We start from the raw sequence: 17932 nt of genomic DNA, 5'->3' as shown, positions 1-17932 counted from the left end.
ATATAGTAATACTTCTTGAAGCAATGGAGAAAATAAATAAAAGTATACAGAACGAAGACGTTTGAGCATGTGGAGTAAATCAGTGGTTTAGTAGTTGAGGGGAAAAGACAGAGTAGACTGGAAGGATGCGATCAGTAGAGACTTGCAGTTGTTGGGGTTAATGGAGGAGGATGCTTTTAACAGAACTAAGTGAAGAGGGGCTGTCAGCTGACCGACCAACCCCCGATATAGCAAAATGGTTGTTAAACAAGTCGTAGTGGTAGTATACCTCTAGTAGTTCTGACAAAGGCCTTGAATTCAAATCGTCACAAACACCTTTGTTCTACTAGTGGTGAATGTTATGAGCAATTTCCGGTTGATCCGAATCAATTTTATCTTGTGTACCAATGTCGACCTGCTCCATGAGCCTTCACTGAGACATTTAATATTTATTTTAATCGTGTGTTAAAAAGTGTGAAATTACATTCAACATTGTGTCAACAACAGGATAATATTGGGCCCTGGTGTATGTTCACAATTAAACAAGTCCCAATCATGAATCACCTGCTCCCATGACGACGTTTAAACCAAAATCCCCGAAACAACCCGCTCAAAATGATGTTGTGCCGTGTTCAAACATGGAAATCTGCCTTAATGACAATGTATGTATATGTCAATGAGTGAAGGTATGAAGGTTTTAGAAGTTTTTGTTCAAACCTGATTACCTTCGCATTCTGCGAAAGGTTATGTATTGGTCGCTGTGTATTTATTTATTTATTTGTGAATATGTGTGTGTGTGTTTGTTTGTTATTCGCAGAACTCAGAAAGTATGAAACTAAATCGCTTGAAATTTGGTGGGATGACGGGTTATTATCCAAGGAACATTTGATTAGATTTTGGGAGCGATCGGGTCAAAGGTCAAGGTCATGGAAAGGTCAAATTCGTATTTTTACCATAGCACGGTCAATTTTGATCTAATTGGCATGCAACCGATGCCAAAATGTTCAGAATTCATTGCCCAATCTTGTGATGGGTGACATGACACAATTATGTCATTACCCTTGTTAGCGGTTGGGGGTCAAAGGTCAGTGGGGTCACGACCTTTCAAAATATGCGGTTTTTGTCATAACACGGTCAAATCAAAACCGATTTGCATGAAACCAACACCAAAATGTTCACTGTTCTGTTCCCCCCACTCTCATGCCAAGAACAAAAAAGTAGCGGAGGCGAAGGTATGCGCTCTACCGAGTGCCCATTCTAGTTTAATTTAAAAACAAAAGGAACCACCAACTAGTATAGCTGTTCAGCAAAGTGAACAAGTATTGAGCTGGTCTCCCAGTGATGTGGATCAGAGCGACAAGTCAAATGAACACCGTGAACCAACCGAAGTGCACAGGTCTTGAGCTGGTCTATGAGTGATGTAGATCAGAGCAACCAATTACATGAACAGTGTGGACCTAACCAGGTGAGCAGGTGTTCAGCTGGTCTCCGAGTGATGTGGATCAGATGATCGAGCGAATCGTCCTTTTATCAGAAGCCAAATCGCTGACACGACCAGATTTGTATCTTTCGAATGTGTTTGTGAACAATGCCAGGAAAATCAGGATGCTCTGACAAAGCAGAAAAAAATAAACAAGAAAAAGAGCAATCAGAGATTGCAGACCCTCGCCAGGACTTTTGTGTGGTGGTTGTGTACCGGTGTGTTATATAATTAACAATAAAACATTGAGTCATCAGGAGGAACCTGGATAGGATTTCCATTTCAGTTGTGACTCCTCTACCCTCAAATCCACCCAGGTGCAGCTAAGTGAGCCTTATTTAAAAAAAAAAAAATATATATATCAAAAAGAACCCAGATCAAAAATATTAAATAATTCTGGCTGCCAGACCGTGTGTCCGATCAGGTTGAAATTTTAAACTTGTATCCCCCATCAGGACTAGATCATAAATGTGAAGTTTCACATCATTTGATTAAACGGTTCAAGAGAAAGAATATTTTAAAGACTTTTACTCAATCCAATATAGGCTGCCAGACCCCATGTGACATCAATTATTCATGAATACCCTGGTATCCCCAAGGCTTTGGGAACATTTGTGTGAAGTTTCCCATCGATTTGTCCAGCCGTTCTGGAGAAGAAGATTTTTGTAGGTTTTAGGGTAAATCCAATATGGCTGCCAAACCATGTGACCTGTGACATCATATGTGTGAAGCTTTTGTTCTTCAGGGAAAGACGGTGGTCATGCGTGTAAAGTTTGGCCTCAAGCTGTTCAGCCACTTCAGAGAAGCAGATTTTTGAAGGTTTAAAAAAATATATATTTTTTAATAATATTGCTGCAGAAACATGTGATGGATGACGTCCTCAATTTTTTTTTTTACTGTGGACCACATTTTATCCCTAGATGACCTTCACAAATCTTCATACTGATCAGATGTCACGTTCTACATATGCAATTATGACATCATAACAAAGGCACCTATGATGTCATAAAAAAATCACACATTCCCCATGAGGAGTACTTGTCACACCACGTGACCTATGACTTCATAATTATCATTAAAACATTCGACATGAGTAGTCGCTCCGATGGTGAAAATTTCGCCTCAATCCGACAAGCGGTTGCAGAGAGAAACACGAACGTTCTGTGCGGGCGGACAGACAGACAGACAGACAGACAGACAGACAGACAGACAGACAGACAGACAGACAGACAGACAGACAGACAGACAGACAGACAGACAGACAGACAGACAGACAGACAGACAGACAGACAGACAGACAGACAGACAGACAGACAGACAGACAGACCCAAATGCAATACCCTTTCCTTCGGGTGAGGGTAGCACATACTTCCATTTCAAAGAAACCCAAATACATCATCGCTTGAGATATTGCAAGGCAGGGTGGAGGAATCACGGCAGAAGTAAACGATCTGTCTGTCTGTCTGTCTGTCTGTCTGTCTGTCTGTCTGTTTGTCTGTCTGTCTGTCTGTCTGTCTGTCCGTCCACAAGCGTCAGTTTATGATTGAGGAACAACTTGATTTCAGTTCAACGTTTTATTTTGAACACAAATCAGAACATGAATCGGAAAACCAATCTGTCGTTTAACAGAACTTTGTTTCTGACTTCGTCCCGATCGCACAGACGGAGAGAGGAGCGAGATGATATTTTTATTCTGTCTGTCATTGAAACGTCCTATTTTTAAGGGTGTTACCAAGGACACAAACAACAGGCACGAATAACTAATGTAAGGTGTTACTGGTGCAGCAAGTTCAGGCATTGGGGAGGGTATGGTGAGTGTGGGCAGTGGGGAGGGTACGGTGAGTGTGCGCAGTGGGGAGGGTACGGTGAGTGTGGGCAGTGGGGAGGGTACGGTGAGTGTGGGCAGTGGGGAGGGTATAGTGAGTGTGGGGAGGGTATGGTGAGTGTGGGCAGTGGGGAGGGTACAGTGAGTGTGGGGAGGGTATGGTGAGTGTGGGCAGTGGGGAGGGTACAGTGAGTGTGGGGCGGGTATGCTGAGTGTGCGCGATGGGGAGCGCACAGTGAGTGTGGGGAGGGTATGGTGAGTGTGGGCAGTGGGGAGGGTACAGTGAGTGTGGGGAGGGTATGGTGAGTGTGGGCAATGGGGAGGGTATGGTGAGTGTGGGCAATGGGGAGGGTATGCTGAGTGTGGGCAATGGGGAGCGTACAGTGAGTGTGGGGAGGGTATGGTGAGTGTGGGCAGTGGGGAGGGTACAGTGAGTGTGGGGAGGGTATGGTGAGTGTGGGCAATGGGGAGGGTACAGTGAGTGTGGGGAGGGTATGGTGAGTGTGGGGAGGGTACAGTGAGTGTGGTGAGGGTATGGTCAGTGTGGGCAGTGTGGAGGGTACAGTGAGTGTGGGGAGGGTACAGTGAGTGTGGGGAGGGTATGGTGAGTGTGGGCAGTGGGGAGGGTACAGTGAGTGTGGGGAGGGTATGGTGAGTGTGGGCAGTGGGGAGGGTACGGTGAGTGTTAGTTGGTTCGTGGGGGGGTGGGGAGGGCAGTGAAGTGGAGATGTTTCCTTTTGTGTGTTTGAGCAAGAACCCGTCATTCGTTCAGGGTGCCGGAGATAACTTGCCTCCTCTTCGTGAAGGACCCCGTGGGACCATCCGAGGCATGTTACACACATTGATGAATCACCTGTGTGTGAAACACCGGGATGATGAGTTTAGCTCCGTTGGGATTCGAACCCAAACCAGATCGCCCGGAGATGAGTATAAAATGCCATCCCAGTAATCCGGCTTTGTCGTCACAGCGAGTCGCGATCATTAATTAAGAGATTCATTCCCGGACACGTGGTACAAACTCATTAACACGAGGCACCAATTAAATTTAATTAATGAGTCATATGAGGCTCCTTTCACCACTCGTCGTCCTCCTCTCCCCGTCGGTTACTCGATGGTTTTGACCGTTAATTAAAAACCACGTGGGACCCGCAACACCTGTTCGAAACAACTTCATCCAATCAAGGATTTCACTCCGAATTTTAATTATAAAACGAGGTTCAACCAGTGGGACGTTTTAACGTGACGTCAGATGGAGGTGATTTCAGCACAGAGAGGGGGGAGTGTCACGGTAAGAGGGGGGAGTGTCACGGTAAGAGGGGAGTGTCACGGTAAGAGGGGGGAGTGTCACGGTAAGAGGGGAGTGTCACGGTAAGAGGGGGAGTGTCACGGTAAGAGGGGGGAGTGTCACGGTAAGAGGGGGGAGTGTCACGGTAAGAGGGGGAGTGTCACGGTAAGGGGAGGGAGTGTCACGGTAAGGGGAGGGAGTGTCACGGAAAGGGGGAGGAGTGTCACGGTAAGGGGGGGAGTGTCACGGTAAGAGGGGGGGGAGTGTCACGGTAAGAGGGGGGAGTGTCACGGTAAGAGGGGGGAGTGTCACGGTAAGAGGGGGAGTGTCACGGTAAGAGGGGGGAGTGTCACGGTAAGAGGGGGAGTGTCACGGTAAGAGGGGGAGTGTCACGGTAAGAGGGGGGAGTGTCACGGTAAGAGGGGGAGTGTCACGGTAAGAGGGGGGAGTGTCACGGTAAGAGGGGGAGTGTCACGGTAAGAGGGGGAGTGTCACGGTAAGAGGGGGAGTGTCACGGTAAGAGGGGGGAGTGTCACGGTAAGAGGGGGGAGTGTCACGGTAAGAGGGGGGAGTGTCACGGTAAGAGGGGGGAGTGTCACGGTAAGGGGGGGGAGTGTCACGGTAAGGGGGGGGAGTGTCACGGTAAGGGGGGAGTGTCACGGTAAGGGGGGAGTGTCACGGTAAGGGGGGAGTGTCACGGTAAGGGGGGGAGTGTCACGGTAAGAGGGGGGAGTGTCACGGTAAGAGGGGGGAGTGTCACGGTAAGAGGGGGAGTGTCACGGTAAGAGGGGGAGTGTCACGGTAAGAGGGGGGAGTGTCACGGTAAGAGGGGGGAGTGTCACGGTAAGAGGGGGGAGTGTCACGGTAAGAGGGGGAGTGTCACGGTAAGAGGGGGGAGTGTCACGGTAAGAGGGGGAGTGTCACGGTAAGAGGGGGCAGTGTCACGGTAAGAGGGGGCAGTGTCACGGTAAGGGGGGAGTGTCACGGTAAGGGGGAGGAGTGTCACGGTAAGAGGGGGAGTGTCACGGTAAGGGGGGAGTGTCACGGTAAGGGGGGAGTGTCACGGTAAGGGGGGGAGTGTCACGGTAAGGGGGGAGTGTCACGGTAAGGGGGAGTGTCACGGTCACGGTAAGGGGGGAGTGTCACGGTAAGGGGGGGAGTGTCACGGTAAGAGGGGGGAGTGTCACGGTAAGAGGGGGAGTGTCACGGTAAGAGGGGGAGTGTCACGGTAAGAGGGGGGAGTGTCACGGTAAGAGGGGGGGAGTGTCACGGTAAGAGGGGGGGAGTGTCACGGTAAGAGGGGGGAGTGTCACGGTAAGAGGGGGAGTGTCACGGTAAGAGGGGGGAGTGTCACGGTAAGAGGGGGTAGTGTCACGGTAAGAGGGGGGAGGAGTGTCACGGTAAGAGGGGGTGTCACGGTAAGAGGGGGTGTCACGGCACGAGGGGGATGGGGAGTGTCACTGTGAGAGGGGGGAGTGTCACGGTAAGAGGGGGGAGTGTCACGGCACGAGGGGGATGGAGAGTGTCACTGTGAGAGGGGGGAGTGTCACGGTGAGAGGGAGGGAGGAGGAGTGTCACGGTGAGGGGAGTGTCACGGTGAGGGGGAGTGTCACGGTGAGGGGGAGTGTCACGGTGAGAGGGAGGGAGGGGAGTGTCACGGTAAGAGGGAGGGAGGGAGGGGGAGTGTCACGGTAAGAGGGAGGGAGGGAGGGGGAGTGTCACGGTAAGAGGGAGGGAGGGAGGGGGAGTGTCACGGTAAGAGGGAGGGAGGGAGGGGAGTGTCACGGTAAGAGGGAGGGAGGGAGGGGGAGTGTCACGGTAAGAGGGAGGGAGGGAGGGGAGTGTCACGGTAAGAGGGAGGGAGGGGGAGTGTCACGGTAAGAGGGAGGGAGGGGAGTGTCACGGTAAGAGGGAGGGAGGGGGAGGGTCATGGTAAGAGGGAGGGGGAGGGTCACGGTAAGAGGGGAGGGGAGGGTCACGGTAAGAGGGGAGGGGGAGGGTCACGGTAAGAGGGGAGGGGAGGGTCACGGTAAGAGGGGAGGTGGAGTGTCACGGTAAGAGGAGAGGGGGAGGGTTTCGGTAAGAGGGAAGGGAGGAGAGGGGAGGGTCACGGTAAGAGGGAGGGGAGGGGAGGGTCACGGTAAGAGGGAGGGGAGGGGAGGGTCACGGTAAGAGGGAGGGGAGGGGGAGGGTCACGGTAAGAGGGAGGGGAGGGGAGGGGAGGGTCACGGTAAGAGGGAGGGGAGGGTCACGGTAAGAGGGAAGGGAGGGGAGTGTCACGGTAAGAGGGAAGGGAGGGGAGTGTCACGGTAAGAGGGAGGGGAGGGGAGTGTCACGGTAAGAGGGGAGGGGGAGGGTCACGGTAAGAGGGGAGGGGGAGGGTCACGGTAAGAGGGGAGGGGGAGGGTCACGGTAAGAGGGGAGGGGGAGGGGGAGGGTCACGGTAAGAGGGGAGGGGGAGGGTCACGGTAAGAGGGAGGGGAGGGGGAGGGTCACGGTAAGAGGAAAGGGAGGGAGGGTCACGGTAAGAGGAAAGGGAGGGGAGGGAGGAGAGGGGAGGGTCACGGTAAGAGGGAGGGGAGGGGAGGGTCACGGTAAGAGGGAGGGGAGGGGAGGGTCACGGTAAGAGGGAGGGGAGGGGAGGGTCACGGTAAGAGGGAGGGGAGGGGAGGGTCACGGTAAGAGGGAAGGGAGGGAGGGGGAGGGTCACGGTAAGAGGGAAGGGAGGGGAGGGGGAGGGTCACGGTAAGAGGGAAGGGAGGGGAGTGTCACGGTAAGAGGGAAGGGAGGGGAGGGGGAGGGTCACGGTAAGAGGAAAGGGAGGGGAGGGGGAGGGTCACGTAAGAGGAGAGGGAGGATCACGGTAAGAGGGGGAGGGTCGGAAGGTCTTACCAAGAATGGTCTTATTAACGATATTAACTACGTGTTCGTTGTGTAATTAGTATAACTAACCGAGTAGTTAAAGAGTTTTGAGATGTTTTGTACATTCACGAGCTTCCGGTCTTCAGTTGATGTTTGGCCGATAGTCTTTCACAAACCGGCTGGCGAGGCCTGACGTTCGATTGTCGGAGACGGAATGTTGTGACTGGTTCGAGGTTCTGGCGATAAACTCTCCAACTCGAGTGGACATGACGTGGGATGTTAAGCGTCGACCAATCGCTGGTGGTGGAGACCGATCACCCAGCCTGACGTCCATCCGAGGGACGGTGTTTTGATGTGACTCCAATCTGGTAGTTTGTCGGGAATCGAACAAAGGTGACGCTGCTCAAGGTTCTCCACAGTTCGTGCAAGCCCGTCGACTCCGCTCCCACAACCACCAATCTCCGTTGTGTGAGACCTGCAGGCTTCTTCACCACAACCACCACCACCACCACCACCACTTTTTTATCTTGCCAAAACGAAGTTTTTGCAAGATATGTTGGTCAGCTTGTATATAATTTTTTTTTTTTAATCACTCTGCAGAGCACAGTTATAATTGTAAATTTTTGTAACTTCGCATATCAGAGGCCTATGGAGGTCCCTTTCAGTGCACAAAATTTTGAAGGTCAAAGGTCAAGGTCACTTTGTCCCAAATTAGGGGAGTCGACGAAACCCTTATTTTTTGAGTAATTTTGATCGGATCGTCTTCAAACTTCACGGGAATATAGTTCATGGTCTGGCGCTCATCTGATTAATTTTTAGTGGCGATTGGCCTTGACCTTCATGGTTAGCGCCGAAGGTCAAACATATTTGACCCCAAGGTCAAATTTTCAAGTTTTAGGAACCATATCGTGTAGTACCTCAAATTGAACACCTCGATGAGTGTTTTCTAGATATGTCAAGCTTGAGACATTATGACATCATTTGGTGACTTTATGAGGCAAATGCATATTTTTCATGGTTACTCTAGAAATTTCTCATCGGAATCTCTCGTAGGCAGATATTCCTCAAGGAGTCGCTCCTGGTGGATAGCAGCTCTGTTCACCTCAGTGTGACCTTAAAGAAGTCACATGTGGTCACCTTTTGGCAAGATACGGGTCACCCTGCGGTGACATTGGTTTATTATTATTATTATTTATTTAAAGGTACAGGTGGTGTTTGTACATTTGTCTCCCACTGCCGCCTCCTCTCCCTCCCTTGTGTTTTATTTTCTTGGTGCATTGACCTCTCACTTTCTGCTCTTGGTCATGAACCTTGACCTTTGTAAAAAAAAAATATATATATATATATATATATATATATATATATATATATATATATATATATATATATATATATATATATATATATATATATATATATATTGCTTGAATCTTCTTCCCCTGTACATCTTTCTCATATATATATATATATATAGCCTGTTGTTGGTGCAGTGGTTAGGGCAGCGGCTTGGGATCCAAGAGGTCCTGAGTTCAAGCCCCGTTGGGCCACTGAATTAATACACCAGGGGGTTGACTCAGCCTGTCATCCTTCCGAGGTCGGCGAAATGAGTACCAGTGTACTGGGCCGGTGTATACCCCGGTTAAAATAGGTGTACCATATCCCTGTGTCGTAAGAGGCGACCAGGGTTGCGTCAGGAAGGGCATCCGGCGTAAAACATGTGCCAAATCACTATGCGGATCAAACGGATGATCCGCTGTGGCGACCCCGAACGGGACCAGCCGGAAGAAGAAGATATATATATATATATATATATATATATATATATATATATATATATATATATATATATATATATATATATATATATATATATATATATATATATATATATACACATTTCATTCATTCTCCTCGTTCATTCTTCCTATTCATTCATTCCTTCTTCCCCTCCATTCATTCATTTTCTTCATTCATTCATACTCACTCATTCTCCTCATTCTCATTCATTCATTCATTATCATTATCCTCATTCTCATCATTCATTCATTCTCATTCATTCTCATTGGTTCACTATTCCCCCCCCCCTTTCTTGGTTAAACTCTCCAGTTTGACTGCAGATCTAATCTCCACTCTTGTTCCTCTCTTATCTGATTTGTTGAACCATCTTGTGAGGCTGTTCCATTTAAAACCATAATGCCACTCGGTGGAGGGCACACCTCCACCTGGCTGAACAGTTTACGTTTTGTCGCCTACTGATGGGCCAGATCTGAATCCTGACTTTAACCAAAATCGAATTGTCTTGTTCTTGTAATACATCGCGTTTTCTCCGGATCCATCCTCAACTCCTTTGAGAAATTGTGCTATACATCTCGTTTGGCCCCATCTCTCGATGGTAATGGATCACTTAAGGCCCGGTCACACCTTGACGTTTTAGCCAACGTTTGCCGATTTTTGATTTTTTTTTTTTCTAAAACGCTGGCACACGTTGAATACGTTATGGGTAAGTTTTGATAACATTGAGAGCACGCTGAAAAACACTGCCATACGTCGTTGTACGTTGACTTTAAACGTTGTACTTTTTGGTTGTCCTCAAATTTTTTCATGCTTGAAATTTCACGACGTATGCCGGCGTATGACTCACACGTTCCGCTACGCTGGCCACAAGTTGTATGCACGGTCTGCGATCGTTGACAGACGTCAACACATGCTACGTGTAAGTTAATCATAAGTTGAGACACGCCGAGGTAATGTTTAGCGTACCCGAAACTTATTTCTAACGTATGATTAACGTGTTGTTGGCACGTTATGCGATCGTTGCCACACGTCGACAGACGTTACTTTTAAGTTACTCATAGGCTGAAAGACGTCGGTATAATGGATCGTCCTTGCGTCAGCGTCCACGGCCACGGCCAGGACACTTATTTACAGCATTCTTCAAACTTTTCTTCGGCATGACGAGGATGTTCACACTTCGATGTCTAGCTTGGCTATGATTCCAATTGTCCATCGGCAGCGTCTATTTAAAATAGTCGAGTTTGAGCGTTTTAACTGTTTCAGAAGAAACGCTTCAAATTTCCAAACCCCAGCGTCAAAAAACAAAGGCGAGTGACAGCAATTTAAATCGTTCATTGTAAACAATGAAACTAGCTGAGTGGTACCGTTTAAAAGTCGTTGAGTGTAAAAAATCCAATTGTTGAGCGCAAGCGTCTACTTTCAATGGTGGAGTTGCAGCCATTTAAATCGTTGAGTTTATCATTTAAATCGTTAAATGCAAGGACGATCCATCATAACCCACACCCTCCCCCTCACACTCACCTACTACTGCCAACATGAACAAACTACTACTAATACTGATACTGATACTGTTACTGATACTGTTACTGATACTGTTACTGCTGACATGGACATCGACTCCAAAAGGACTCAAAAACACTGTTGGGTTCCCCTTTTATGAGCAGCATTTTTATATACCAATTCCCAAAACCGCTGGGAACACGTCTTTATATGGCAGTTGTAAGCTAGAAACACGTTAATTTTTTTTTTTTGTCGACCGGAAGACGTCATTGGAATACGTCTACATACGTCGATGTGTGTTGGGACTACGTAAAGAATTGGTTCAAAGCACGTCAAACATAAGTTAGAAATAAGTTTCGCGTAAAAAAGACATTACCGCGACGTGTTTCGACTTATGAGTAGCTTATAAGTAGCCTTTGTGGACGTGTGTAAGCGTCCACATATCGTGTGTAAAACTTATCCCCATCGCATGCGGAACGTGTCATACGCCGAGTACGTCGTAAAATTTTGAACATGTTTAAAATTTCTTGACGTACTCTACTTACTACGACGTATGATAGCATACTTTAGCGTTCTACTCACGTATACCAAACTTACTCATTCCGTATTTGACGTGCCCCAACGTTTTAGACACATTTTTCTTAGGTCGGCATACGCTGGTAAGATCGCCAAGGTGTGACCGCGATGTTGACCCTTCCATTTCTACGGCAGTTATGATTCGAATCGTTGTGCGTCAGCCTTTTAATAGGCTACGTCACGACATCGTCGGCGATGCGTGCAACGCGCTATGCCGAAGTTAGACTATCGTTGGGCATCGGTTGTGTAGGCCGACAACAGGTTCAGCATTCGTTGGTACAAGTTATCTATAACACAACGAAACGTTCTGTGTCCGTTACCAATGTGTTATACACAAGACCAAGTCGCTATGAATACGTCCAAATCTTTAAAAAAAAAACATCAAAAGTTCAACGTAAGCCAGCGTTTTAGATAAATTTTAACACGTTGCCATCGCTGGCTAAAACGTCAAGGTGTGACCAGGCCTTTAAAAAAAAAAAAATCCATCTGGATCGGATCTTCACCAAAATCGAATCTATTCGTTCTTATCACAAACCCAACCTGTCCATCCATAACATTTTCAGATATCCTGCGCACAGCCATCCAAACACAGATTGATGAAAACATGACATCTGTCCACCTTCGGTGGTGGAGGTAAATATGACCTGTTTCATTGTACTCCTACCTCTCAGGGTTCATTCAAGGAGGTGTTGCACCAGAATCTCAAATTATCCCCTGCCCTACCTGTGATCTTTATTCCCCCACACCCCCCCCATTAACCCCTTCTAACTCAGCCCCCTTAATTTCAGGTTGACTCACCTCCTCCTCCTCCTCCTCCTCCTAATTTCCTTCCATATTGCCTTCACCTGCTGCCCCTCTGTAGTTGCATTACCTTTCCACCCTCAATCTTCTGCCTCTACAATGAGCCCAGATTTTTATATTAAAAAATCAATGGCATTGTTTTAATTTCGTAATTATTTATTTTCACCAATTTGATCAGGAGTTTGAGATCTGCTGCACACTCGAAGGTCCCGAAGGCACGGCCAAGGACCACGAATCCCGACTCGCGTTGCCCGCTGCCCTCCGCTCCTGCCGTAGTGCAAATGTGTTCCGCAGAATAAACACGCTGCTTGGCAACACACTCAACTTGCACGGAGTGTGCCTCACTCCCCCGGCGAGTCGTACCCCTGGTGAGCAGATCCTAAATGATGATCCAATTTCATGTACGAGTTCAACCAAGAGTTCCAGTATGTTTGGGTTGTGTGCCTCGCAAGGTTTCTGTTTGAGCAAAGGCTTGGAAATGTAAACGGGGTCATCTTTGACTTTGTTGAGAACATGACGGCTACATTGTCATCTGCCTGTTTGTAAACGAGGTTGCATGAAACCTGATTTTTATTTCACAACATATATACATTGCTGTACTTTTTATTTATGTATATACAAGGTCTAAGGATTGTAAGCACACACTTTGGGGGGAGGCAGGGGGGTTCCATCACTTTCTGGGATAATCTGGGTACCAGCGACATACCAATGGCACTGCTTTCCTCTCTGCAATCAGTGGGGCATTTTCTCCTCCCCATTGATGTCGACCGATGGGGATTGGCCATGCTCTATCCAGGTAACCAGTTTGTAACATAAACCCCCAGGTGGTTAGAAATGTGACGAGGGTTGGCTGTGAACACGTTAGAAAGGATCTTGTCCAGTGAGTGCGCACAGGATGACTCCGACAGGACAGTCTTGCAAAAGTGATCAGAGAGTAAAGCCTTGTATCTCAGAAGTATGGGGAGATAACCCTGAGTGCTCAGATTGGGGACTGCACGCTGTGAAGGACTATACGTACGAGCAACAGGTGAGGAGCGAGGGAAGGCACAGGCAGGCTGCCATCTCTGCAGCCAGCGAAGAGATACCTGCTTTGATGTCTTCGAGGCGACAGCAGGGCAGCAGATTCGATGGGCAGACAGAGCAGTAGATGAGTGACCAGCGTACGGTGGGGTGAAGCTGGTTAGTCAGGGAACGGATGCGGTGAACCATTCCAGGTTTGCATACGGATGACTCGTGATTCCACCTTTACTGCTTGAGCCGGTTATGAAATGAATGTCTTCACATGAGATCCAGTACACAGCCGTTCCTTCTCTCCTGTCTGAAGCAAGCTGCTGGCTCATTTTATATCTTCCTCAAACTGTCAGAAAGCCTTTTGATCTTTGTTGCATTATCATTGGCAAAGTCGAATGCAGCTGCTGTCTGGTGTTCTCTCACGTTGTGGTCACAGCCAAGTCATGACGGCTTTTGATGCACCTCTCGTCTCGTTTTGTTGCCATTCCAAAGCTCCTGTCAGTCTTGGCTGCCTTGATTGGTCATCGTGGCCTTCCACAAGCTAACTTGGCCGTTAAACGGTTTTCTTCATCAGAGTACATTCAAACGACCTTCAAGGATGAAGTTGAATATCTCGTCGAAGGCTGCCTGCCAAATGATACAATCAAGTTTCACCCACAGCACAATTGCGTGTTGTCCAAATCCATGACGCACATTTTCTTTTGCGGTGAAGATTTAAAACTTCTTCAGATACAGTACCCGCCTGCTGGTTGCATAATTTCTGGAGACATTGTACTGCCTCCTGTAAATTGGGGCAGGAATTTCGAATTTGGAAAGGGCACGACGTCGTACTCCTGAAAAAGGCATTGCCATATGGGCATGTACCACAGTGTGTAGTTGCGTCGTGATTGAAAATTCTGAAGTCAGTCGATTTGAGGAGGCATGGCCAGCTCACTTTGGGGTGGGGCACCTGCTCTGCGCTGAAGACTGTCAAGTTGTCAGAAATTAATGTTTTCAGATGGTTTCCCCACCAACCTGCCCAGACTAACTGGCTCAGGTGTCGACTCAAGAATGGTTTTGTGCTTATGACATTGATGCAGTACGATTTACCTTGTAGGGGGTTGGTATAAACTGAACCTGCTCCATGTAGCTGATGATGCTTCGTGAGATGTTGTTCTTTTAATAAATAATCAATGTTCACTACCCCCTCTCACACCCCCAAATTCCACCGTCCACGATATTTACCAGATGTTTCACTAAGAGATATCTATTTAAACCCCATAGAACGACCCCGCGGTGGAAGACGACCAAGACCGACTCGTGGTGAGCCTCCTGTTGTGGATCATTTGGGCACGCTCTTTGCACAAAAGCTTTTGTTAGAAAGCAAGTCATGCGAGTCCAAAACTCATCAAAACCTTCCAGACGAGATTGCTCAGGTGAGTTTGATATTGCAGGAACACCTGTTTCCCTGCTTTGCATGTTGCTTCAGCCTTTCCGTTGATGTATGCTTGGATATTGTATCACATATCTAGAGCTTTAATAGTTAACATTACCACCCTCCCCTTAACTACCCACCATCACGTCTTCTCCCTCCCCTTTTGCTAATGCTACACCAAATATTAAGAGGAGGGTCAAACCGAATCCTCTCCACCCAAGACGATCTTGGGTGGAGAGGATGGCCATCTCTAGATCATAAGCAAAGTAATAGAATCTGTCGTTCCTGAAAACTTAACGACTCGTATTTAACTTGATTATCTCGAATTAATCAGTTTTGCTTCAGTCCAGGTAATTCCATCCTGGTCATACTCTACTACGTCAACGGATGCATACTCTCAATGTCAAATGTCATCAGACATCTCGTGCATTGGCATCGCATCCTATTTATAACACCCTGTCGTGTTTTCCAAGCTTTGTTGGGGTTGCTGTGTATTGTGTTCCATACCTCTATTGTTTGTGTCTCGAAGTGGTATTAAGGGACCAATCCTGTTGTCGGTCTAGATCGTTGACCTATTTTTTTTTTTTTGTCGATGGAAAATCGCGCTCATTCTGCACACCACTGCACACTCCAAGGGAGTATTTGTAAACCTTCTGCCAGGTAAACTGCACACTGCCCTTCTCTATTGAGCTTGACAAAACGAGCAACTATAGAGAGTTCATAGAACACCCTACCCCATGTTCTTGAGAAAAAGGACACGGCACCTTACTGGAAGAAGAAGACTCTCGAGAGTACGAGTGGCAAATTTGATTGGTCAACATGACGTACTGACTGCTCACCTGAACGATGTATTCACCTTGTTTGTCAACTTTGAATTGCAGGTGCGATGGTCACCGCATGAAGCCAATGGGTCAACCGGAACTGTCCAAAGCCGACGATGCTCCACTGACTCGTTTCTCTTCACCGTCCAAGTTTATCCATGCAGATGTGCAATTGCAAACCTTCTGTCAACTGTTCTCAGAGAACCTGATGATTTTGACTGATCTTTAAGGAAAAGATGCAAATGCGTTAGATTTTTATGATATATTTATTTATTTTTGATTGTCAGCTCTGTGGTTGCATCACCATGCGCCGCCATTTTGTCTGAATCTCACTGTTCCTCCACCCTCGGAGCCAATTGTAGAAAGACGGTAAACCAATTGCTTGCAAGTGTGGGGAAAACCTGGAACAGGTGTTTTATTGTAAGAAAAGTAAATAATGTAGCCTGTTTCCCCTCCAAAAGGATGTCTGACTGTCAAGGAAATTTTGTTTGTCAACCTTTGGGACAGGTACGCTCTGAAGCTCCTGGACCTCATTACCGGTTATAATAATAAGCAATCCCCAAGCTGACTGCCGCCTCCAAATTCTCTTCAGGGCCAAGTTCTTCCTTTACCATCCTCGGCTCGTAACCATGTACAAGGTGCCATGGAATGTGGCTCTCCCACCATGGACTGGTACTCTCACTTCCCATCTTGCCGTTTGTGAGGTTCTGGAATGTTGGGCCCTCCATGCCATTGGCAGCTCGTGACAGGAGGCTGAATCTCAGGGTGTATTTCCTGTTCACTGTGGGTAGGAAGTTTATTCTGGTGTTGCTTCCACCCTGCTTCTCGCCTCTTAACTCGACTGTCACCCCCCCCCGCCCCTCCCCCCTGCTCCCAACAGTCACGTGCTTTCTTCCACAAACCCGTACCTTACTCTGCCCAAGTCTAATTTTAATGCTCTTCTCCATTCATCCCCCGCCCCCTCCATCCTCCACTTCTCTTGCATGTGGAGCTGTAATCGTCCTGAGTGACATGTTCCTCCTCCTCCAGGACTTCAAGGCTGTTCTCCACCGCTACCTTGTGCTTTTCCCCATTTTATTATTATTATTATTATTATTATTTTTTTTCCATATCTGCTGAAACCTTGTGCCTGTTTTCATCTGTAGCTCGTCTACTTGTTCTTTTGCCTCACTTTGTCCCTCTGACCCTTTTGCCCTCTGTTCTTTCAGATAATCTGAGGGGGGGGGGATGCAGTGTTCGACCTCCTTTTAAGTAATGATCCTAATATGGTGGTGTAGGTCGAGAGCATTTAGGATCAAGTGAACATAACATCATATGTGTAAGGATAGTGGAGTAACGCTATAAGATTTTAGGAAAGCAAACCTTGAGGGTATGAGGAGAGAGTTGCCAGAGAGAGACCAGGATGGTTGAGCAGTGAGATAAGGAATGCTATTAAGGAGAAACAGAAGGCATTTATTAGGTAAAAAAAAGAACAGGACTGGAGTTGGATTTATCGCACTATTAGAGTAAACGGAGGCAAGTTAAGAAAATAACTCAACGAGCCAAAAGAGAGTACAGGAAGGACATGGCTAACAATATTAAGGATATCAGGGGAAAAGAACAGGTTCGGACCAGTGTGGGCCCATTGAGGAATCGCACCGGGAGAGCGGTTAGTGATGAAATTGAGATGGCAGGCTTATTAAACCGGTATTTTACTGCAACTTTTACACAAGAACAGTCAGGAGAATTGCCAATAGCTGAGAGTATTTATCGAGGAGGTGAGGAAGGGCTTTTACAGAAGATTGAGGTTGGAGTGGAGGAAGTAAAGGAACAGCTAGGTAATCGAAGAGTAGATAAGGCTCCGGGTCCAGATAATATACACCCGAGAGTATTGATGGAGGTGGCTGAGCAGGTAAGCGAGATGTTAACGGATATTTTCAATAGTTCCCTGGAGTCAGGACAGGTACCGGAGGATTGGAGAGGAGCAAATGTAACACCATTATTTAAGAAAGGATCCAGAGAAGAATTTGGAAATGATAGACCTGTTAGTTTGACTTCAGTTGTGGGGAAGGTGTTGGAGGTATTAATTCAGGACTGGATGAGGAACCATTTAAATAAATACAAATTAAAGGTAGTCAGCATGGGTTTACCAAAGGTATTTCCTGTCCAACAAATCTTTTCGAGTTCTGTGAAGCAGTGTCTGATTTAGGTGGATGATGGAAAGGCAGTGGACATAGTATATCGAGACTTTAAGAAGGCATTTGATGAGGTACCACATAGGAGGTTGTTGGACAAGGTAAGGGCTTGTGGAGTGGCTGGTCAGGTGGCTAATTGGATTGCAAACTGGCTTAGTGGGAGGATGTAAGTGGTGGGGTACCTCAGGGATCAGTACTCGGACCATTACCATTCATTATTTACATCAATGATTTCGATAATGGGGTAAAGAGTAGGTTTTCTAAATTTGCAGATAACGCCAAGCTTGGAGGTAAGGTGGATAGCAGAGGGGGTGGTGATCAGATTCAGGAAAGTATTGATACTTGTATTGATTGGGCAGAAGACTGGCAGATGTCATTTAACCTGAGCAAGTGTAAGGTGTTGGGGATGG

General features: G+C 47.4%; 1 protein-coding gene across 1 annotated transcript in view; it reads left to right on the top strand.

The window, feature by feature from the left end:
• Positions 1-4284: 4284 nt before the first annotated feature.
• The window catches only part of LOC147020710 (cytoplasmic polyadenylation element-binding protein 1-like), a 32813-nt gene continuing 19165 nt past the window's right edge, over positions 4285-17932 (top strand). Inside the window, exons 1-3 of the mRNA XM_085896269.1 lie at positions 4285-4572; positions 12281-12470; positions 14377-14528. Coding sequence (XP_085752395.1) covers positions 4534-4572; positions 12281-12470; positions 14377-14528 — 381 coding nt within the window. The 5' untranslated portion in view covers positions 4285-4533. The remainder of the gene's footprint in view (positions 4573-12280; positions 12471-14376; positions 14529-17932) is intronic.

The sequence above is a fragment of the Eptatretus burgeri genome, chromosome 9 (assembly GCF_056783735.1).
Source record: "Eptatretus burgeri isolate ZD-2024b chromosome 9, Ebu_testis_v1, whole genome shotgun sequence".
Taxonomy (NCBI): domain Eukaryota; kingdom Metazoa; phylum Chordata; class Myxini; order Myxiniformes; family Myxinidae; genus Eptatretus; species Eptatretus burgeri.
This window is presented reverse-complemented; position numbering and strand designations above follow the sequence as displayed.